The sequence below is a fragment of the Dipodomys ordii genome, unplaced genomic scaffold (assembly GCF_000151885.1).
Source record: "Dipodomys ordii isolate 6190 unplaced genomic scaffold, Dord_2.0 Scaffold1, whole genome shotgun sequence".
Taxonomy (NCBI): Eukaryota; Metazoa; Chordata; class Mammalia; order Rodentia; family Heteromyidae; genus Dipodomys; species Dipodomys ordii.
The window spans coordinates 59389762-59413535 of record NW_012267217.1 but is presented as its reverse complement, the minus strand read 5'-3'; the positions used below and the strand labels follow the sequence as shown (position 1 = coordinate 59413535).

General features: G+C 43.1%; 2 protein-coding genes across 3 annotated transcripts in view; one reads left to right on the top strand and one right to left on the bottom strand.

Moving 5' to 3' along the window:
- Positions 1-724, bottom strand: part of Col4a3 (collagen, type IV, alpha 3 (Goodpasture antigen)) — a 143463-nt gene extending 142739 nt beyond the window's left edge. The window contains exons 1-2 of the mRNA XM_013019908.1: positions 626-724; positions 231-287 (exon numbers count right to left, since the gene is read on the bottom strand). Of these exons, the coding sequence (XP_012875362.1) occupies positions 231-287; positions 626-724 (156 nt within the window). The remainder of the gene's footprint in view (positions 1-230; positions 288-625) is intronic.
- Col4a4 (collagen, type IV, alpha 4) overlaps positions 623-23774 on the top strand; it is a 118134-nt gene continuing 94982 nt past the window's right edge. The window contains exons 1-4 of one of the 2 annotated variants that reach the window (XM_013010218.1): positions 623-702; positions 15969-16132; positions 19221-19263; positions 22568-22645. In XM_013010218.1, coding sequence (XP_012865672.1) covers positions 16086-16132; positions 19221-19263; positions 22568-22645 — 168 coding nt within the window. In that variant the 5' untranslated portion in view covers positions 623-702; positions 15969-16085. The remainder of the gene's footprint in view (positions 703-15968; positions 16133-19220; positions 19264-22567; positions 22646-23774) is intronic. The other variant, XM_013010226.1, reaches the window with a different exon arrangement.

Below are 23774 nucleotides of genomic sequence, written 5' to 3'. Positions count from 1 at the left end.
ATGGTGGGTGACGGTCCCGGGACCTCAGGCCGTCGGGTGTCCGCGTCCCCGGCGCCCCTGCGCGGCGCTGGGCGGGGATCCCGGGCGCTCAGGGTTTTGTAGGATTCCGCGGTGCCGTCCGTCTGTCCGTCCCACCTCACCCAGGCTTGGGGTTGTTGCTCCCAGGGAGGGAGAAGTGGCTCAGATCCCGCCCTCCCTCTCCCCTCCCTCCCTCCCCCCTCCCGACTCACCAGGCGCTGTCCCTTGCCCTGGGCATGGTGCCCAGGCAGAGAGAAAGGGCTGGGCGCCTGCGGGGCATGCAGGTGGGCGAGGCTCCAGAGTGAGGGTGAAGGGGGTGATGCGGCGGAGGTCCTGGGGTTCGGAGGGACGGGGGGGGGAAGGGATGGGGTGGGGAGGAATTTAGGGAGGGTGTGCGGCTGGGGAGGTGGAGGCTCGGGGTAGAGAGGGCGTGGCCAGCCGCCCTGCCCAGATTAAGCGGGAGGCGTGCCGGGGCGGCGGCACTCCGGCCGGGCTCTCTCGCTCCCAGCTCCCGGGGCGCTGCGTCCTGGTCTGGCCGCCGCTTCCCTCCCCCCCCCCTCCCCGCCCCGCTCCAGCCCAGCCTCCGACTTGCAGCCCTGGGACTAACTTGGCCGTCAGAGCGGGGTGAAGAACCAGCCGGTGGATCTGGCTGGGCGCAGGCGAGAGTCGTGCGGGTCCCCACCGGTAAAGCGGGTCCCCTCCCCATCCCACCCCGGGCAGGCGACCCCGGGGATGGGGTCTGAGCCCCCCCTCCTTGCCTGGGCCAGCCGGGAGGGTGGGGGGCGGCACTGGGGGAACGTGGCACCTGTGTGGGGGTGGCCGAGCAAGTGGTGGCTGGGGCGGGGGTCACCAGAGGAGAGCTGGGCTGCCTCGCAGGCCGGGCCGACAGGGCTTGAACCCGGCGCGGTGAGTGTGGATTCGTTGGCAGGCTCGAGTTACCAGCCTGGCAGTCGAGGCCTTCCCCAAGGCCAAGAGCATTTGAGGGGAAAGAGAAAGCGCATCCTATTCTCGCTGCGCGCGCCCAGCTGGCTTTTCAGGCTGAACCTTATCTGCGGAAATGGAGGAAGAGGGGAAACAAGACCCAGCTGGGGTCCGGCGTGTCCCTCTTCTCAAAGGGCTCCCGAGGCCTTGGAAGCCTGGGATGGAAGGACTCCACACCTGGCTGGTGTGGGCTGCATCTTTGAGCCCTGGCTTCTACCCTTTCCTAGATACACTAATTCGAGTGTGATTGTTCCATGACTTCCAGAATCCACGCTAAACGCACCCAAGTGACATTGAAATCGATTTTGCTGCCGGAAGGTAATGGTCAGGGAACAGTTCTGGAATCAGGAGGTAGGAACGGTGGCACATCATCAGTTTGCATCAGACAAGAGCTGATGACAGAGCTATTACGCAGGCGCCATAGTCACAGGAAGGGAATGGAAGTAGATATTTCGAGATACCAGGTGAAAGAAACTGCAAAGCGCCAGAAAATACCAGTGGATGCAAACTTGAGTCGAGACTGCCGGGGCTCCTGTGTGTTACAACGGAAGGAAACGCTGCGTGTCCGGGAGAGATAAGAGAAAAATTAGATGTCATTGCTTCTCATTCAAGTTCACCTACCACCTCAGGTTCAGATCTCTCTTGCTGACAGCTACAGTGGTTCATTATTAAACACCAAGTCTGAGCTCTCCATTTGGTCACTGATGGGTGAGAAACACTTGCTTGCTGTCTACTAGGAGCTTAGATCTATGCAGCTAGGTAAGCAGGTAAAAACCCTGAGTGAAGATTGGAGACTGGAAAGAATCTCAGTGACCGACCAAGGTACATCCACATACCTAGCCAATCCCAAGTGAATTGTATCAGACTTTGTGAAGGAGTCAGGTGACTCCTTAAAGTTACCTAGGGAACATCCACTATTGTCCATGCACTTTGGGGGGTTGCTGCACTGAATTAGGGTCTCTTCTTAGAATAATAAAAAGGGAAATGTATCAACTATTAAAATGTAGACACACCGAAGAACTTGTGCCTAGACTGTAGATGTTGCTGTGTGGTGCATTGTAGCTTCTTTTCACTGGTAGGCAAGGATTCTTATGAAATTTCTGCCATCCATGATCTATTTATACTGATCCATTGACAGTTCATGTACTCTCTGTGTCTACAAGTTCTGAGAGGCTTATGATATTTTTTTTTTTTACAAATTGGTAGATTCTTGCAAATCCAACAAGAGCAGAAATCTCTGTCCTAATGTTGAATGCTCCTTTTCTTGTTGACTTATTTTAGTTGTCTTTTCTTGAATCCTTGAGGTTTGGGTGGAAGGTCAGATTTGTTGCTTGATCAGTTTTGGAATAGGAGGCAACAGTCAACTGCAGGTCATCTCTGATGCAGACTGAGCAGGAAAGTAATGTGATGTAAACACAGGAAAGCAGAAACAATGTCACAAATTTGGTGTCTTCACTTATAACCGAGAGATGAGGGAGGCAGAGATAGAAGGATCATGGTCTGAGGCTAGCCAGGGCAGAAGCATGAGGATTACTTAACCAAATTAAAGTCAAAAGGGCTGCAGGGATGGAGAGCAAAAGTGGTAGCATTTCTGTTTGTGTTTTTGTTTTTAAGGATGTTAGTATTAATTCCACATCGTCATATATGTAGACTGTATTCAATGTCTCTAGTTTTCTCAAGGGTATTTATTGTATGTAGAACCCAACAGGCTCCTTTACCTTTCAACCCCAAATGGCATCTAGCATCTATAAACATATTTAGTTGAACAAAAGAGATACAGTGCCCTGAGTAGATGCTGGAATTTGAATCGTGTCTATGTTTTCCTGTGTGACCTACCCTCTCTGTGCTGGAGTCTTCCCTGCTGCAATTCAGGATAACCAGGCTACGTCAACAAGCCAGAGGTAGCTGATAATGCATGAGAAATGTTTCGTTGAGTGTGGGTGGGGGCGGGAGTGGGGGTGATGGAGCTCTCATGGTGATCACATAGTCCAAAGTCAGATTCTTCAGTTGCAAAAGGGAAAATGGATGGAGATGAGAAAACAATGTGCTACAGTGGCCCCTGGTTAGAGATGCTGCTCTGAGCTCAATACTAAAGAGGTAAAAACCAAGCACAGCTATTAGCTCCTTGAAGTTATGCTCACTTCCTCTGCTTCTAGAACGTTGCCTTGGCATCCTCGGGACCAGCAGCTTTAGCATCACAAGGAACTTGGTAGAAATCGGAATCTGGGCAGGCTAAGATCTAGAGAGTCCTGGTTCAAGGCCGGTCTAGGTTAAAAAGTTCATGGGACTGTATCTTAATCCATGTAAAGCTGAGTGTGTTGGCATGCACCTGTTAACCCAGATACATGCTAAGCATGAATAGAGGGACCATGGTCCAAGCCTGCCCAGGGAAAATTAAAGCAGGACTCTATTTTAAAACATTACAAAAGTGAAAAGGGCTGAGGTAATAGCTCGAGATTTAGAGCTCCTGCCTAGCAAGCATGAGGCCTTGAGTCTAAAATACAATAACAGTGATGGGTATACAGATTTTTTTAAGAGGAAAATCAGAATTTCAAGTGACACAATCCATTGATTCACAACCTACATTCTCAAAGATATTTAGGTAATTCATATATGAATAAAACTTTGAGGTCAGAAATAACTCCCCATTTTTCACCCTCTCCCCAAAATACACCCTCAACTTTCCTGTGTCTTACTGTGTTCACCTGTGGTGTTAATTAAGCATAATTTGTGATATAGAAAATAGATTCGGATCAAAAGAATTGGTGTTTTAGATCTTAAGGTAGAAAACAATGAGAAAAAAGGGGGGATCCATTGTTTTCATAGAAAGGACACAGAGCTATATCTATGGTTGAGTCTAATACTAGATAAGGAGTTTGAAAAAAATAAAGTGGTCATTACTTTTGATACATCTTATATGAGTTTTTAACCCCTTAAAATGAAAGTAACATCATGTCCATTTTTCAGACAGGTAGTGTCTAAACATGTGTGTCTGCTTTCCTCTATTTCAGTTTAAGCCCTATTAGGGCAAGAGGGTTTTTATTGTGTGTGTTCTGTGCTTTCTACTGTTGTGAGTGAATGAAAGCAACTGAATGAATCTTCAGATTCACACAAGTGGCTTCTTTCCAAAGTTCATGCTCTACCTAGAGCTGTTATTGACTAGTGACTAGTATTTTTGATCAGCTCTATTCTCCAGGTTGCCTATTGCTCGTTGTTCAATATTTCTGCTTGGTTTTGTTTCACATCTCCTTTTAGTTGTCTTTTTCTTTCAAGAACACCTCTGAACCAATTAGACTCTTAGATACCTTAAGCATCTCAGGCATGCCAGGTGTGGGTGGCTCATGCCTGTAATCCTAGCTACTCAGGAGGCTGAGATCTGAGAATCACAGTTCAAAGCCAGCCCAGTCAGGAAAGTCCAGGAGACTCTTATCTCCAATAAACCACCAGAAAACCAGAAGTGGCACTGTGGCTCAAGTGGTAGAGTGCTAGTCTTGAGCTGAAGAGCTGAGGGACAGCGCCCAGGCCCAGAGTTCAAGCTCCACGACTGATCAGAAAAAAGAATCTCAGTCATGTGAACACATGTGACTTCTTGCCATCATATCTGTAGGCTCCTTCACTGCAGCTGTAGGCTCACAGCTCTTCCTCTGGTGACTTCCATGAATCTGTGGGCAATGGTGGGCCTCTAGCTAGTTTCTTCTCCTGCATACCTCCATGGGATCCATGTGGCAGGTTACTCTGGGGGCAATTACATGCAGTCCCCAAATCTAGAGGCTCCTAGTCACAGGAAATTTCCCCTCCATTTATACTATGCAGCATCACAGGGTGAGCAAGGCCGCTGTGGGAGCTGGAGTGGGTGGAGAAAGCTCTTACGGCCATCAGGAGCCTCCTGGAAATTTTAGAATCTCAGTGTCCTACTCAGCAACTTGAATCATCATCTTCTGTACTGGACATGACAGACATACTCTATGGACTCAGAGCTACGCAGGCTTTACTCTGTAAGGGTTGGGGAAATGAAACTTACCTCCAATGAGACAAAAGATATGCAAAACTCAGAGAGAATGGGAGCCATGCTATCACACACCATAGCACGTGCTGACTTCAAAGCTCCCTGAGGTTCTTATAGGCCTGCCTTGCTAATTTCATCCATCCTGGAGTAGGACCAAGTGATTTCAACTTGGCACTTTTGTTCTATCTTGAGTCATCCCAAGGCCCTCCTGAGTTCTCAAGTTTACTGTGCAGAGTCCTTTACATCAAATCTTTGTTCTTGATGTTTCTAATGCCTTTGGCGGCCTCCACCTTGGTCTATTTGATTCAGCTTCCTCTGCTTTAAGATCTAGATGAAACATCAGCGACTATGTTTCTAGAGAGACCTCTTTATAGCCTTCATTTATGTTTCTAGATTATAAAGCCTTTGAGTGACGATAGGAGGTAAACTTTTTTAATGTAATACCTGGTGAACACACACACACACACACACACACACACACACACAGTCACATGATTACTTCAGGCAAAATTCATGTTTTTGTATTCCCCACAGTGCTTAGCATGAGAGTTGGTCCAAAATGAGAGATAGATAGGGTGGGTTTTTTTTTTTTTTGTCTGTCATGGGGCTTGAACTCAGGGCCTAGGCTCTGTCCCTGAGTGCTTTTGCTCAAGGCTAGTGCTATACTACTTTGAACCACACACCACTTCCAGTTTTCTGGTGGTCAATTAGAGATAAGAATCTCATAGACTTTCCTGCCACAGCTGGCTTTGAACTGTGATCCTCAGATTTCAGCTTCCTGAGTAGCTAGGATTACAGGTGTAAGGTACCCGTGCCTGGCATGATAGAAATTTTTTTCAATAATTCATAGATGTCTTGTGCTATCAAGACTACCTAGAGGTGCTACCAGTATATATTTTTAAATAATTGCCAGCTTCATTTGCAGAGAATAGCCTCAAATTATAAATATTATTATATCTTAGATAACTTTAAATTATAAATTATTTCTTATAGGTTTTAAGCATAGACTTGATTCTATATTGCATTGTATTCGGTTTCTTTGTGGTTAAAGTTTATGTAGATTTCTTCCTAGCATTGATGTCTGAGGTTTAAAAAATATTTAATTTCCAAATTTCTAAATGGAGAAGCAATTGTACCATTATTACAAGGTTTGTTATGCCTTTGTGAAGTGTTAAACTACTAGGTGTTTGAGCTGTATTGTCCACTTGGAGTTCTCATTCCAGTGTGCAGCCATCCTCTTCCTCTTCAGCCCCAAGGAACCTGACTTGAAGGTCAGGGGCCCAGAGGAAGCCATAGCTTGAATCTTTCATGAGCCTCCAAAAAAGCAGAGCCATTCAAAGAGGAATTTAGTGACAGGTCTGGGTTTTGATAGGAGAAACATGCTCAAAAGATTCTGAGTCCCTTGGAACCAATTCTTGCCAAAAACAAGGGAGATGGAGAGGCTGGCAACATGACAGGAATGCAGCCACTGAGAACAGATGGGAGACTTTGTTAGGAAAACCCAAGGCCATATACACGCCATGTCCTTCCTCCCACAAGACAAAACCTTCCTCCTGCATCTCACCTCCAGGTTCATTTGGACATATTAATGAAATCTCAATCTCTCTCTGTTTCTGTCTCTCTCTCTCTCTTTCTCTCTCTCTCTGCTGAAACATATTAAATGCTTAAACATTTGTCTTCTCCTTAAAGACTTCCAAATGTACCATAGGAATTTCTAGACTTAAATTCTGAATATAAGGCCTCCAGGGAAGAACTCTAGTTTTCTGGGATTCTCTGGGAACATGATGTCTTTGTATCAGTGACTTCTGTTTATAATTGATTCTGCGCTCTTGCTGTCTTAGAGGATGATGTGGTTCTTCCCACGGATTAATTTCCTGAAATATACTCATGAATTTTTATGAAGGACATGAGTTCTGTGGTGTAGGCATTAGGAAGAAAAACCCTAGAGTTTGAAGCCTGGACATGTTACTTACAAACTCTGTGAGTGGGAGAAGAAGAAGAGAAGAAAGAAGGAGGGAAGGGTGAGAAGAAGTAGGAGACAAAGGGGAAAGGGGAAGAATAGCAGGAAAAGCAAGAGGAAGTACCTGCAACTGACTGTTAAAACCAAATGATGTTTCTTTCCTGGTGTTCTCTCAGAGTAAACTTCTGTTAGTTTTTTCTTTTTTTGATCCCACCTAGAACTATCTTTCTGAATACATTTCTCTTCCACAGTAACTGAATATTTGTCTGTCTGGATAATTCCTCTCTTCTGATGTTTAAAAGGTAGGTTAAGGTCTATGGAAGACCCAGGTCTTCAGACCCAGCTACCTAGAAGGCTAAGGCAGGAGGCTCACTCATTTTGGACTTGTGATATTTAGGCCAGCCTGCGATCATAGTGGAATCCCATTTCTAACTAACTAAAAGTTAGTTAGAGGGTGGTTATATAATTTTATTCTTCCTTTCTTTTATATAATTTTATTCTTCCTTTCTTTTATATAATTTTATTCTTTCCATGGATTTTCCTTCCCTTGAAAGTCAAGCCACCCCCACTTCATGGAGTTTAGCCAGTGTGTGCCTCAGTTTCCACTGCTACAACATCCTCCAATATATTGGGAGACTTCATCTCTATCATTGCTTGGGAAGGAAGTTAAGTTAATTAAGTTAATTAATTAATTAAGTCCATGCCACATCAGGCACTGCTTCAGACATTTAAATCTCTCAGGTATTAATTTTACATACGGACCAATCACAAGCTCAGAGAGCTTACAAATGTACTCAGGGTTACACTGTTAATTATACATTTTAATTGCACAAGTGATTAATTCTGTGATGACAGCAATTAAGATATGAACACTTTTTGTTTGTTTATTTGTTGACAGTACCAGGGCTTGAAGTGTAAACTTCCTGCTCATTTGCTTGTTTAATCAGGTGGTACTCTACCATTAGAATCATACTTCTATACTGGCTTTTTGCTGATATTTTTGTAGACAGAGTCCTGTAGACTTTTTTGGGGGTGGAGGGAGCCTAGGCTGGCTTCAAATCATAATCCTCTGGATTTCATTCTCCTTAGTAGCTAGGATTCTAGGCTCAGGCTCCAAAAGTGTCTTTTCTAACTCTATAAAAGTTTCATTCACTGAGTGCATAGGTAACCATGAAGGCACCTGGTTTCTTTGAGTAGGAGGAGGGGCCTCAGAGGTGAGAGGTCACCCCATGCAAGAGGCAGCCTCTCACAGATGCCAGGTGTGCCCTGGCCAGTGGAATCATGGGTGTCACTTCTGAGAAGTCAGTTCTGAGAAGCCCAGAGAATTTTGCTGGAGTGTTTAGCCCAACAGTGGGGGAGAAAGGGAGAGGCAGGAGAGGGAGATTCATAGACCTAAGGGAGCCTAGAAGATAAGAGACTGGAGAACATTATTAGTCAAGAATGTCATTGTTAGCTGCGAGTTTTGTAAAAGGCTTGTCTGGTTTTGAAAATCATTTGTGTGTTTTGGGAACGAGTATCACCTTCATGCAGCTCCCAAGGATGACATCATTATGGGCTGCCCTCTGATTTCCTGTTGATGTTGGGAGGAGATCTCCAGGAGAACATGATTATGAAAGCCTATCTTTCCACAATGAAGGGTGAGCTGAGATCCGGTCCATCAGCCCTGGGCTAGCAAGTTGGACTCTGGTGTCAGCCGGGGACTCCCCAGCCCTTGGACACCCAGGACTTATCTGGAGGGAGAAGAAAGGTAGGGTGGGCTTGGCTCTAGGCCAGCAACATTCTGTTCAAGTTGGAACTCAGAGTCGTTCTCAAGAATTTGCTTAAGTAGACATCAAGTTCTTCCTGTTGCTTCTCAAAGAACATGAAGCCCCGGCCACATTCCAGTGGGTCCTGGACCACACAGATGCATGACCATATGAAAATCCTTGGGATGGGAGGCTGAATGCTTTTGTTAAGGAGCCCAAAGCAACTTGAACCTTTGGGAAATCTGTAGGTAGAATCAACCCAAGGAGATGAGATTTTACAGAGAACAAAATACAGTGGTCTTGGATATCATCAGGTTAAATGAAATAAGTGAAATACAGAGGGACACGTGCCCCAGGATCTCACTCATATATGGAATCTAAAAAAATTGATCATGTAGGAGATGAGGATACAAAGGTGGTTATTGGGGGGGGGGAAGCAGAAGAGGAGAGGATAGGAGGGGAGAAAGCTAATCAGTGGGTATTGGGATAGTTAGACAAGAAGTATAAATAACTTGTGTACTATATATTTAAAATACCAGAAGAAAGCATTTTGAATATTTTCACCACAAAAAATGCTAAATGTCAGAAGAGATAGGTGTGCAATAGCTTGATTTAAGCATTGCAGTGTGCATACATGAGGCATGCATACATGGCACCTCATTAATATATAATTCTCATCTATTTGTAAAAATAAATGTTAAAAATGTAAAAAGAAAGATAAACCAAAGCCCAGCAATCAGGTTGTCCGTCAGGCAATAGTCAGCTCAATTCTTTTCTTTTCTTTTTTTTTTTTTTGTGGTCCTAGAGCTTGAACTCAGGGCCTGAGCACTGTTCCTGAGCTTATTTTACTCAAGGCTAGCATGCTACCACTTGAGCCACAGCACCACTTCCGGCTTTTTCTAAGTAGTTTATTGAAGATGAGATTCTCATGGACTTTCCTGTCCAGGCTGGCTTCCAGTGCTGATCCTTAGATCTTAGCCTCCTGAGTAGCTAGGATTACAGGTGTGAGCACTGATGCCCACCCTCAGCTTAACTCTTAACAAGATAGATTCAGGCCTTGAGAAGTTGTACCCAAGAAGGAAGGGGTGACACTGTTAAAAAAAATGTACTCAATACCTGACTTATGTAACTAACCCCTCTGTATATCACCTTTACTATATATATATATATATATATATATATATACATATATATTACAAAAGATATAAAAATAGGGGGAAAAAGTTATACCCAAGTGGACTGAGGTGAGTTAGGCTCACAGATCAGTTTCCTGATCTGTGACTGGGAAAGAGAAATACAAAATACAATCTAGGCACTAAGAAAAAACTCAGAAAGAGTCTGTAAAGAGTTCAATTTCTATGTCTTTTACCCAGAGGAAAATACATGTGGTCGCTGTGTTTCTAGAAAGGATTTCACTAAGAGAACAAAAAGTTTTCCTTTAGCAGAACTCAAAGACTTAATGTCAGGCGGGGACAGGAAGAGCACTAAACTTGGGTGAACTGTCTGTGACTTGGACCCGTTCCATCTCCCTCCTTTATGTGGTCCCCCAACCTTGCACGTTTCCCGCCCCCCCCCCCAATTCAGTGGATGAGGACTTCAGCAGGGTGCAGTTCATCTCGAGATTGGGTTTCAGAGAACACACGTTTCCCACGGTGGCGATGGAGATGTGAAAGAGCTCAGATCCTGTTCCCAAACCTAGCATTTGGGAACCACTGAGCATCAAGAGGGCCCAGGGCAGCTGCTGTCCAGGAATCTTTGTAAAGAAGCGAAGGAGGGAATTATCCTGAGGAATAAGATTCTGAGCTGCTCAATAGACCAGGCAGAAATTACTGTGGATTTTCAACAGGTCCACCCTCTCCCTGCCCCCCCTCCCCTGGAGGGATTGACAGGAACAAGGGAGGACGTTTGCTCTCCCTGGGAACCTCCCACCCGGGAACCTGTGCGGCCAGGAGGGGCCCCTGGGCTGCCCAGGACACTTTGCTCTGATAAAAGGGGCGCTTCTACCCCAATTATCTCAAGTGCAAGCATCTTTCTCTTTCTGGAAACAGCTTTTCAGGTTCCCTCTAGACTCAGGTTTGAACTTCACTTTGGCCTATTTTTTTTTGAGGGGGGAGGTCCAAGACTGGGACTCAAACTCAATACCGGATACCTTTGCTCAGTAGCTAGCGCTCTACTGACCGAGCCACACGTCCGACTCGTTTGTGCTCTCTAATGCTGGATCCAACCTTGGACCATCTCGTTACGCGCCCTTCCTCTCCCATCCCCCTCTCTTCTCCAAGTCCCAGCTCTAGCCTCGCAGGGGCCTTGCTCAGTCTCTCTTTGTACCAGCCCAGCCCAGAGTACCTGGGCTGCTGCCAGGAGTCCTGAAGCCTTCCTGGATTCCGTATTGGGTTGCCTTTGCCTCGGTGGTTTCTCTTGATTCTTTGTGTGTGGCTGGAGGGAGAGGTGATCAGTTAGTCCAACCTGTGGCCATGTCCCCAAACAGCTGGGTTGAAGGTGAGGGTCTGACGCAGCCAATGGGAATTCTCCCTTTGTGGAAATGACGGCAGACGAATAAAGCCGTTCTTAGCCAACCTGGGATGTCTCCCACATAGACGGCCCTCCAGAGGTGGCGGTTCCAGGTGTTAGTGGCATAGCACTTTGGGTTGTTATTACTATTTCTTTTTGTACTAGTGTTAGGCTCAAAGGGAATTACAGTGTCTCATCCAATCCGATGTGAAGTCAGTCATTAATTTACAAGAAGGTAGGTCAGAGGGGGTTTTTCTGAGTAATTATATATATATATATGTATTATATAGACATATGTGTATTATATGTGTTGTATATAATATATGTACTGTCTGTATTACATGCACATATGTGAATATGATATATTTATATAATACATATACATACATACAATACATATAATATATACGCATATATATGTATATAAGCATATATGATATATATAAGTTCTATATTAACACAGAATATAATATATTGTATGTTATAGATTATTATATGTTCTATTATATTGTATATTATATATAATATGTTATGTCATAATTTATATGTGTTAATAATATATAATTATATGAGTCATAAATGCTATTAAAAGCTTGACTGAGGCAAACACTTTGGTGCTTTCAATTTAAGCTAAGTTTTATTGATTATAGATACATTGACAAGAAATGTTTTCTTAGTCTATAATTCCAGTATTAAAATACAATGCTAATATATGTCAATATATGATGTCTTTTGTTTTGATTCAAGACAGATTTTTGAAAAAATATATAAAGTTAAATGATATCATTAAAATACCTAGTGTTGCTTCCTTTTTCTTTTTTTTTGTTGCTCATGGGGCTTGAACTCTGGGCCTGGGCTCTGTCCCTAGCACTCTACCATTTGAGCCACAGCACCACTTCCAGTTTTCTGGTGGTTTATTGGAGATAAGAGTCTCATGGACTTTCTTGACCGGGCTGGCTTTGAACCGTGATCCTCAGATCTCAGCCTCCTGAGTTGCTAGGGTTACAGGCATGAGCCACCAGCGCCCAGCTATAGTGTTGCTTCTTAAAGTGGTTTACCTGCATGAAAAATTAGGTGAAACTTGTTTATCAAATCCCAAACATTTCTCTGATGCATTAGTATTTCTATTTAATTCATATTGTTCTATTCTCCCTACTCTTGTCTTTTTGGTATCTGCCCTTTTCCTACTGACTTTTTGATTAAAAAAAAATCTTTAGTTGTACAAAGGAGTTTCCATTTGCTGAAGCAGTTTATGAATACAGTGCATCTTGATCATTGTCACCCTTCCAACATTCTCACCCACCGCTCCCAACACACCCCTTCCCTTACTCATCTTAATTTTAGATTATATGCTGAATTTCTGCCATTTAACAAAGCACTTTATGTGTGCAATGCCTCTTGACCCATGTCACCACTTCACCATCTTTACCCCTCTTCCACCCACCCCCTTTCCTTCCATTTCTCAAGCCTGTGGTCTATACAATGAAATCTTGCCTGCATTTTACCTTCTTCCCCATTCCTTCTACCCCTGTCCCCTTGGTCTTCCCCTTTCCTCTTGCAAATACTCATTTCCTGGTACTTATGTTGTTGGGCTTTGACTTAGTCTTTTCTAAAGAATTGTACTATTTGCACTCTCCATAGAGTCTTTTACATTCAGTGTAACACTGGTGGCCGTGGACAACATTCATGACCTCATTTTGTGACTTGCAGAGCCTCATGCCCATTACTATTTACAGTGGCAGGCTAATAGCAAAGTTATGGCTCTGCCTAGCTGTGACCTAGTAGCTACATTGCAGGTGGAGAAAGAGTCAAAACCTCTCTTGACTCCTTTGTAAATACATGGAGTAAGCAGTGCTGGGGATCGAATCTGGGCCCTTGTTCATCCTAGGCAAGTTTTCTACCACTGAGCCGCATCTTTAGCCCTAGAAACTATTTAAAGAGAAATGAAAGCATAGAAATGTTAACTCAAGGAAAAACAAGAGGGGTGAGGTTCAGAGTTTCAGACTTCTTATGGAGGAAAAGGGCAGAAAAATCTGAAGTCTGCCAAGGCAGAGTCTCGAACGAGATGAAACATGCACTAAAGGAAACCTCTGATTCTGTTCCTTTGTAGCCCTGTGACTTCGCATGTATTTCCAAAACTGATCCACTAGGATTGTAGGATGGAAACAATATTTTCCTTTCTAAGTTCTATGAGAGCCAAGTGACTGGAGATGGGCAGCAGTATGAAAAAGATCCTACAAGAATCAGCGCCAGGCTCTTCTTTACTCTTCTTTACTTTTCATTGTGGTTGCTTCCTCCATCCCTCTAATTCTTCCTTCCCCCTCCCTACCAGTACCATTTGTAAGTAGCTTCCATTGCATAGATTGCTTGATGCTTGATTCACCCTAAAATATCTTCTACCAGTCAATTCATCCAACAGATATAATTTGAGCATTTAATACAGTCTAGGCAAAACAATGCACTGAGAATAAATCAATACTTAAAAAAGATAGTATCCCTTTGGTCATAGGGATGGTTAACTATGTACACTGGCACTCTCTAACAGAATCTGGGTTTCTGAAGATTGCCCATCCATCCACCCATCCATCCACCCATCCATCCATCCACCCATCCATCCATCCATCCATCCCACTGTCCATCCATCCATCCTTATCCTTCATCTATGCATCCATCCATCTCTCCATGGAAGGTAATGGCATCACAGTGTATTAAGTAGTTTCCTGTATACCCTTTATCACAGCATGGGTGGATATGTGTATATATTAATCACATTATATGCTTGGTTTTTAAAATGGGGAAATCTCTAGTATCCCATATTTTAAATTGGGGAAATCTCTAGTATCCCATATTTTAAATTTGTTTAAAATATTGCATACAATTTGATTCCAATCAGTATGCATTTCCTTCAGAAACAATAACTCATTTTATGCAAACTTGCTTCTAGAATTTAACTTTAGAGCAAGAGATACTTAGGATTACAAATGTTGGATGGGAAGGATCTGTGTATTCAAAGTGATTCTGTTTCTGCTTAGTTCTGGAACTCTATCATGGAATGTGGTTCTACCACTTAATTTGAAAGCTAGCCTTCTACAAATACAGAGCTGAATTAATTTACACAGCTTTCATCCAGAAATTTAAAAACAACTTCTAACATTGAATGCTACTGGTTTCCTCGTCTCTACCAGTTCCCATAAGGACAGGCCTTCAGAGAAGCCAGTTCAAAATGAGATACTTCAATGATTTGAGCCAAAGTAATGTTTGATCAAAGCAAAGAATTATTTGGGTCAGGTTTTAAAGTATTTTAGTTTTTATTGAGATAAAACTTACAAAATAAAGTTCAACTTTTAAACTCTTTTGAAGTTTACCATTCTAAGTATATCCACTATCGAATTTCACAACATTTCACCACCCCAAAATAAAACCTTATACTTCCCAATTTCTCCCTCTCCTTTTCTCTGACACCCACAAATCTGCATGCTATTTCTGTAGATTTGCCTGTTGTCAACATTTTATATACATGAAATGTTATAATGTGCTCCTTTCAGTTAGCATGTTTCAGGATTCATTCATGTTGTAGTATATATCAAGATTTCATTCATTTTTGTGATCAATTAATACTCCATTGAATGGCTATAACACATTTTCTTTAACATTCATTGGTCAATGGAATTTTGGTTGTTTCCACTTTTTGTCAGTTAAGAATATCCATGTACATATGCAAACATGGTGTGTGTGTGTGTGTGTGCGTGTGTGTGTGTGTGCGTGCCAGTCCTGGGCTTAAACTCAGGACCTCGGCACTGTCCCTTAGCTTTTTCTGCTCAAAGCCGGTGATCCAACATTTGAGCCACAGTGCCACTTCTGACTTTTGTCTGAGTAGTTTATTGCAGATGAGACTTTCACAAACTTTTTTGCCAGGGCTGGTTTCAAACCACAATTTCAGATCTCAGCCACCAAAGTAGCTAGGGTTGCAGGCATGAACCACCAGTGCCTAGCATCAAACATGGGTTTTTAATTCTCATCAGTGTATGTCTCAGACCAGAATTGCTAGACCATATGTTAACTTTATGTTTAACTTTATGTTTAATTTCTTTTTGGGGGGAGAGTCCAGTCGTGGGGCCTGAACTCTGGGCCTGGGCGCTGTCCCTCAGCTCTTCAGCTCAAGGCTAGTGCTCTACCACTTGAGCCACAGTGCCACTTCCGGCTTTTTTTCTTTTTTGCTTATGTGGTACTGAGGAATCGAACCCAGGGCCTCATGCATGCAAGGCAAGCACTCTACCACTGAGCCACCTTCCCAGCTCCTTTATGTTTAATTTCTTGAGGAGCCACCAAAATGTTTTCTGTTCAGCAGTTATGTCATTTTATGTAACAACAGTTCTACATGTATTTGCGTATATGTGAAATAGGTAATTCTCTATTCAAAGTGTTTGTTTCCTTATTTCTTCAACTGGAATTTTAAGAGGAAAGATTAAAGAGAAGAAAATTCTATTCAGCAACATGAAGTGACTATTTTGTATAATATATGTGAAAAATATATTTGTGACATGTATAGAATATTTTTATTTCTGAAAACAAAAGCTAATATTCTGTTTAGCAGTTATTAAGGAGACTATGTTATGTCAGAAAAAAGGAATTCCTGTTTAGGAAATATTTCTATTACTAGGGGAATAATAAAAGTAATTATTTTCAACATGTAAATGTACTGCATTTTGACAGACGTGTTTTTACTTACCATCTGCACACTTTAATCCAGGACTCACCTTCCCCTGTCAATGACAGGGTTGAAAAGAGAAGAGGAGAGGACAGAAGAGAAGAGAAGAGAGAGGATTTGTGAGTCTAATTTGTGGGGTCACCTGGGCACTTGGTGATTATGAAGCTTTTTCTGAGATGGACCAAGCCCTTGCTCACAGATTCATGGTGAGTTGTTTTTGTTTTCTTTTGTTTTTTTTTGGTCATTTGTGGGTCTTGAACTCTGGGCCTGGGCGCTGTCCCTCAGCTCCTCAGCTCCTCAGCTCAAGGCAAGCACTCTACCACTTGAGCCACAGCGCCACTTCTGGTTTTCTGAGGGGTTAATCAGAGATAAAAGTCTCATGGATGTTTCTGCTAGGGCTGACTTTGAACCTTGATCCTCAGATCTCAGCCTCCTGAGTAGCTAGGATTACAGGAGTGAGCTAGAGTACCTAGCTCTTAGTGTCTTTAATCTAGTATTTTCTTCAAACTGTTGATTCTGTTGGTATAAATGATCTAAACACATTATGTCAAAAAGCCAAATTGCTGCATAAAGCTTCAGATTATGCCTACTCTGTATGACTTGATTTTTTGTGTGTATAATCTTTAAGGCCTCACACTTGCTAAGCAAGTGTTCTACAAGTTGAACCATAAACACAGTCCTTTTGATTGATTGAATTATTTGCCTATGTATGTATGTACGTATGTATGTATGTGTGTATGTCAATAGGGTCTCACACTTTTGCCTTGCCCAGCCTTGGATTAGGATCCTCCTACCTCTGCTCCTGAGTAGCTTAGAACCAGGGGCATGCGCAACACACCCAGCATTATGACTGACTTATTGCTAAACGCCAATTCTCTCTATTCTCCCTGAGATGTACCCCCAGAGCTCAGCTGGGGAGCTGCACAGTTAAAGGCTCTGTGTTCTCACCCTCTTACCAGGTTTGAATAGCAAAGGCTTTATGTGTCCAGAGCCTTCTTATAATTAGGTAAGTTAGGACAAAGCACTTCATGAGTACAATGGAAACTTTATCCACCCTAAAGGTATCTGAATCCTAATCCGCCCAGTCTGTGACTGCGTTCTGTGACATCCACAAGGGAGGTTTAGTTTCCTGATGGAGCTCAGATTGACAGTTAGCTGATCTTGAGATGAAGGGTGGTTGCTGATCACTTGATTGGTCCAGCGATGACAAGGATCCTTAAAACTGAGAAAAGGAGATGTGACTACAGAAGGAGAGGCCAGAGAGAGGCAGCTAGACAAAGTCTCAACCAGCCATTTCCAGCTGAATATAACTTCAGGTAGTAATTTGAAATCTGAAGACAGAATAGGCCACAGGTGGTTTCTAGAACCTGGGGAAAGCAAGGAATCGAATTCTCCCTGTGTTCAGGAACCCGGCCTTTGTGACACTGCCTTTCACCAGTGAGATCCGTGTCAGATACTCTGAACTGGTGTGCTGATGGCGATGAATAATGGTAGCTGAGTTGAGACTGTTAGATGGGACTGAAAAGGTGTGGGGAGCCAAGGCCACTAACAAGCACATGAAGAGTTCCAAAGACAATGAATATCCATTTGTGGACAGTGAAGCAAAGAAGGTGTGGTGGGGGGGGATGGGGAGGGAAGTGCTTTCCCATCTCAGAAGTGCAGTCAAGTCTTCTTTTTGTAGAGAATATATGGGAGAAACACTCCACTTTGGATGGTTTGTAAAATTATGATTTTAACTATTTAATTAAGTAGAAAATTCAATCAACGAGCCAAGATAGAGTGAGGTGGCAATAATAGATTCATAATGCCCAGAAGTCAAATCACTCTGGGGCCATAGGATACAATAAATACTACTTACAAATGCCCAAGGTAGTAAGAACTTACTTCACAACAGAAATTGTTAATTCATTGTCAACTTGATTTAAAATCATTTTTCCCCCTGTATCTAACACCTCCATTCTTGCTCTTCATTTACTTAGTGACTATGTTAAAAATGTCGCCTTGATTGTAATCATCAATTCCAGTAGTACGCTGGGTACATGAAGACTTAGGTAGAAGGCAGAAAAGCCCGGCCAGACCAGTCTCTCTACTGGCCTGTCTTCCTAGCCAGATGTTAGCTGATCAGCAGGAAGACCTAGAAGGCAGGGAAGGGAGGCTCACGCAGAATGGGGATTCCACGGGTAACCTGAAGAAATGGGGAGGGATGGGAGGGATGGGAGAGAACAATGGGAGGGATGGCATTGGTCGAATTGCGTTGTGCTTATAAAGTGCAGTGTTGCCTTGTACCACTACTTAAAGATCATGAGAGAAAGTGGGCTCTGGTGGAGAAAAGATTGTCTGCAGAACCCATATAGAACCCAATTCTACCAGCCAGGGGGTAGATGGGAAATCCAGCCCCACCACAACTGTTCAAGGACAAGTGAGACATCAAACTAAAGGTTGAAACATTGAGGGGCTTTTGATAAGTGCCAGCAAACATTCATGAATATTTGGTGGCCCCCTCTTTTAAAAAAAAAGTGTATTCCTAGGGCTGGGAAGATGGCTCAGTGGTAGAGCGCTTGCCTTGCATGCCTGAGGCCCTGGGTTCGATTCCTCAGTACCACATAAGCAAAAAGAAAAAAGCCAGAAGTGGCGCTGTGGCTCAAGTGGTAGAGCACTAGCCTTGAGCTGAAGAGCTGAGGGACAGCACCCAGGCCCAGAGTTCAGGCCCCACGACCGGGCCCCCCAAAAAATGTATTCCTCCTTTGTTAAAATGTCTAATAGTGATGTTAGTCAGTTAGATTTCTGTCTTTCACATACAAGGCCCTGGACTGCTTAACTCTTCCCTAATGAGCCCCAAATCATTTTGGTTTTTCCATTCTCCTAGTCTAGCTAGGTTTCCTGTTACAACTCCCTCCCCCTGCCCCTTGCAGTGGCTCCCATTTGGTGACCTCTAGGATAGCCTGGCCTCAGCCACGTCCCTGAGCACAGTTCCATCTTTTCTCTCCCCTCTGGTTGCTCCCTGGCCACCCCCACCCTATCTTCAGAGGATTCCAGCACAATGGCAGGCATGCAATCTCTCTTTCTTGATTGGTTAAAATGAGGAGAGGAAAGGAAGGCAGCCAGAGGGAGGGCAAACCTCTGTCTGGTCTTGGCACAGATGAACCACCAGCCTGTGGTAGAAGCCTATCCGCAAGGAGAAGAAGCTTTCTGGAATTCCTTTATCTTTTTATTTATTTTACTTTTATTTTTGGCAAGCTTGTTTCACATTAAAATAAACAGTGTCAATTAATGTGGATTTTGCTTTTTCTCTAGGTCACTTGTACTTATTCTGTTTTCCGTGCAACACACGTGCGGGGTGAGTACAGGAATTCACTCTGGTTACTTACTGAGAATTCACTCTATTGGATGTATGGGTTTTGTCATGTGTGAAGAAGTTGGCTTCTGCAACAACAGTTTCCTCAGCTGTTAATTAGGGATTTGGACTAGACAAATTCTAAGATTCCTTTAGTCACAGTGCCAAAACTGCTGATGGAGCTACCTAGGTATTGAAATTTTCTTTATTTTATAACTGATGCAATCTTTTAAAACCTTTTTTTTTCCTTTTGAGGTAAACAAGAGGCAGCTTGGCCATCTCAAGATGAAATCACGAGATAGAATACTAAGTCAAATATTTCAGTTCTGGAGAGATAAACCCAGAACATCTTGTAATAGGCCCTCTTTCTCCTGCTTCCTCGGGAAAGCATTTTATGTTATTCGAAATGGCCAGGGAAGTTTCTGGGAACCCTTGTCAGGGCAGCCTGTAACTCAGGCTGAAGAGGATTCATCTGGCATGGGACTCAGGGGCTCAAGTAATCCTAGGTCTTTTTAAAAAAGCAAATGAAAATAGAAACTGAAACTCTTTTTTTCCTATAAGTTGGAAACAAACACATGTGTGGGGCCCTGGGTTCTTGTCTCTGCCAATGATTCATCCTTTAACTGACTCAAGACTCTGTGATTCCTTCATTCAACTCTGGTCTTGCTAAAATCTCCAGTGGAAACCAACCAGAATGTACATACCTCCATTTTCTTCTACTCACCTCAACTGCTTCTCATTTTCTAAGCTTACTTTTGTATTATATTCTTTTGTTTTCTACTATAAAAGGCACTGAATTTTGAATGTCACTGCCTTTGCCCCCCTTGTTCCTGGAAATGAATGTAATTCCTGAATCAGGAATGTTCTGTCCTGGACATCCCCCCCCCAGCCTGTGGAATAGTCTAGAAACACCATGCCAAGACTGGGTCTTTAATAACTGGATAGGAAAGGAAGATAAAACACACATGGGTGCAGTATCTGAGGAAGGCAAGTCAACATCATCCATCAGATTGCGAGTGCTCTTACCTCTACAGGAATGTGTCTTTTTGTAATGTCTCATATATATTTATTCTGACATGCACAAAGGTGAATGCATACAGGTCATATTCAGTTCCTAAAGTAGGAAGTGACTTGAATGTTGATCAACATGAGTGGTCAGCAAGTTTCAGCACTTGCTGTACAAGGAAGCTCTTAAAGTTACTTTAGCATGATTCTGAGGTAGATGCTTATGTGAAAATGTTGCAGTACTGAGGAATACATGGGGGAATAAAGAAACAGCTCCCAAATCACCAGAAGTATGTGCATGTAGACATTGGATCTCCAGTTTGCTCCTGTGGAGTGTGTATGTGTGTGTGTATGTGTGTGCGTGGTATTACATTGATACGTGATGTATGATTATAGTGGGGTATGTGTGTGTGTGTGTAGTGTGTTTATATATATATATATATATATATATGTTTTGTGCATGTAGTATGGTGGGGATGTGTGTGGTGTATGATGTGTATGGTGTATGCATTTAGTGTGTTGTGTGTATATGTGATGTGAGTGGTATGTTTTGTGTATGCATCTCTGTGGTGGTATAGTTTGTGTAGATGTGCATTGTGTTTTGTGTGGGGTGTGTTTGTATGTGTGTTGTGGGGCTGTTTGGTGAATTCACCTGTCTCTTAAAATGTTTTTATTATTTGAAACACACCTTTAAATTAAATACCCTATAAATGCTTACTGGGGTGTTTATTGGGTCTATTTGTAAATAATCCTTCCTGACATAGAATCCTACTACAAATATCTCTGCAATGCTTGGCAAAAATAAGAAAAAATAAATAAATAACCTGTCTTTGTTATCAAGCCATCTAATCAACGGACTCCTGTTTCTTTTTCTGGTTATTTTGATATTTCAGTGAACACATTAACTCAACCCCAACCTTGAATGAACCCAAGTGCTTGAGCTGGCTGACTTCAGTTTTTGTGTCCTGTCCCAATCTGGGCCTGAGTAGTAATATTTTTTTCTTTATCCAGATTAAGAACTCCTGTATTCCTAGATAGTACTGGCAGTCAGAACTCAAGAATCATATATTTCTGAAACTCCAAATGCATTTTGGGAGGGAGTGCTGGAGTTGGAACTTAGGGCTGTGCCCTTTGAAGTGCTCTACCACTTAAGCCATGTTGCCAGCTCTTTTTGGTTTTGTTTTTCTATTGTGTTTGTTTTTTTTTTCCCAGTTGGGTCTTGCTTTCTGTCCATTCTGGCCTGCATGTTGACTCTCCTATGTATGTATCCTTTCTGTTCAGCTGTGATGATGGAGCTCAATGCCAAGCCTAGCTTTTTTGGAGGGAGGGGAAGGATAATATAAGAACGTCTTGGAGTGTTGGGAAATTATAGGAAGAACTATTTTAACCCTGAGCACAAAAAGGGTGGAGAATTGCCCTCAGGAAAATGCAATGGAGGACACAAATCCTAGCTGACGTGAGAGGCAGAGCAAGGAGATTTGGAAGCAATATCAAGTGTGTCCTTTATACAAGATTCAGTGGGCATGAATTGTTGGCCTAAGGTTGGGGTGACTGTCTAGGACTCTTCCCATCTAGTAAATTAAGTCCAAATGGACAGAAACTATAGACATTTCTGGCCAAAGTGGCTTCTGAAGGAAGAATTTTTTTTTTCTCCAGTGATAGTTCCCCCAAGATATTTTCCTTACTGTTGGGAGCTCCTTTCTCTTGTAATCTGGCCGCCTTATGCCACTGTGTAAGTGCTTCATCGCAGTGTGTGTGTGTGCGTGTACGTGTGCATGTGTGTACGTGTACACTCAGGGCCTGAGCGCTGTCCCTGAGCTTTTTGCTCCAGGCTAGTGCTCTACTACCTGAAGCTACAACTCCACATCTGATTTTTTGGTGGCTGATTAGAAATAAGAATCTGTCCAGGCTGGCTTCAAACCATGGTCCTCAGATCTCAGCCTCCTGAGTATTTAGGATTATAGGTGTGAGCCACCCACCCCTGGCTGATGCTTTGTGTTTTTATCTATCAATGTTAGTCTTCGCAGCCAATTGTGGTAGTGCACATTTATGACCCTAACACTCAGGAAAATGAGGCAGAAGGATCATGAGTTTGAGTCCAAGATAGCATTATCTTACTCTTGTGTTTTGTGTGTGTGTGTGTGTGTGTGTGTGTGTCTTTGTTTCTCATTGATCCAAAAGCAGTAGGGTTCTATGAAATTCCCATAAACTAGACAACTTCAATGCTCATTCTAATTTATATCTTGGTTGCTAATCTAAATGATGTGGGTTGGTATATTTAACAAACTGCTTTACTTTTCAGACTGGCAAGAAATATGTCGGTCCTTGTGGAGGAAGAGATTGCTCAGTTTGCCTGTGTTTTCCTGAGAAGGGATCTCGGGTAAGTGGCATTAAAAAAAATCCCTGGAAAGTTTACCTGGATTTTGAACCATTGTGAATATTTAACAGGGACAGCTTAGCTGGATTTTGAACCACGGCGAATATTTAACATGTGTCTCAGCTCCACAGCACATGTCAGTAGTTGGTAATGTCATTTCTAGTCAGAGTTCTTCACAATCTGATAAATGGTCACAATCCCCATAAACTGGGTGTCACGTTCAGAATGCAGTCTGTGCAGCAGATTTCCCAGGATGCTAGTTATAGGAATCGCTCAATGAAGCAGGGGTCCTGGGGTTGCCTCATGAGCACTAGGTTGTCTTGCTGACATTTGGGTTGTATAACAGTGTTGGTATGTGTGTGTCTGGGTGTCTGTGAGGGCTGGAGTTTGAACTCAGGGCCTTGCGTTTGCTAGGCAGGCACTCTACCACTTGAGCCACACCCTCAGCACTTTTTTGAGTCAGAATAGGGTCTCATGCTTTGATCCAGGGTAAGCTAGGACCGCGATCCTCCTACCTATGGCTTTGTAAGTAGCTGGGATCACAGGGGCGTGTTGCCATACATACTTATTGATTGAGATGGGGTTTTGTTAACTGTTTTTTTTTTTTTTTGCCTAGATTGGTCACAGATTGTGATCTTCCTCATCTCTCTGCCTTCCAAGTAGCTAGGATAAAGGATGAACCAAAGCTCGTGTAAATCTTGTTTGAAATAATGCTTCTAGACCCTTGGCCAGAAGGGTTTTGGGTAGATGGCACCATAGAATACCATCTCATAATGGCTATGATTATTGTATGGTCAGAATTTCCCATACACTATGTGTTTTCAAGGCTAAGGCTCACTGACTGCCCACAGGGAGGCACAGAGCAGGTTAGTATCTAGCTCAACTCCAACCAGAACTGTGCTCAGGATCACCAGGCTGCTATCTATTCTGTGAAACAGATCCTTTCAGTGACTGCCTGTCGGGTCTCCTGAGCCTTCACGCATGGCTCTCCTGTGTTCTCACACAGCCACCTGCTGCCCACCAGTTCATCTGTGCTGAAGTATTTGAACTAACATTTCTCTGATTAAAATTACTGTCATGTGTAAGTGCATTGGAATATCACTCTGTACTTCCTTAAATATATTCGATTATG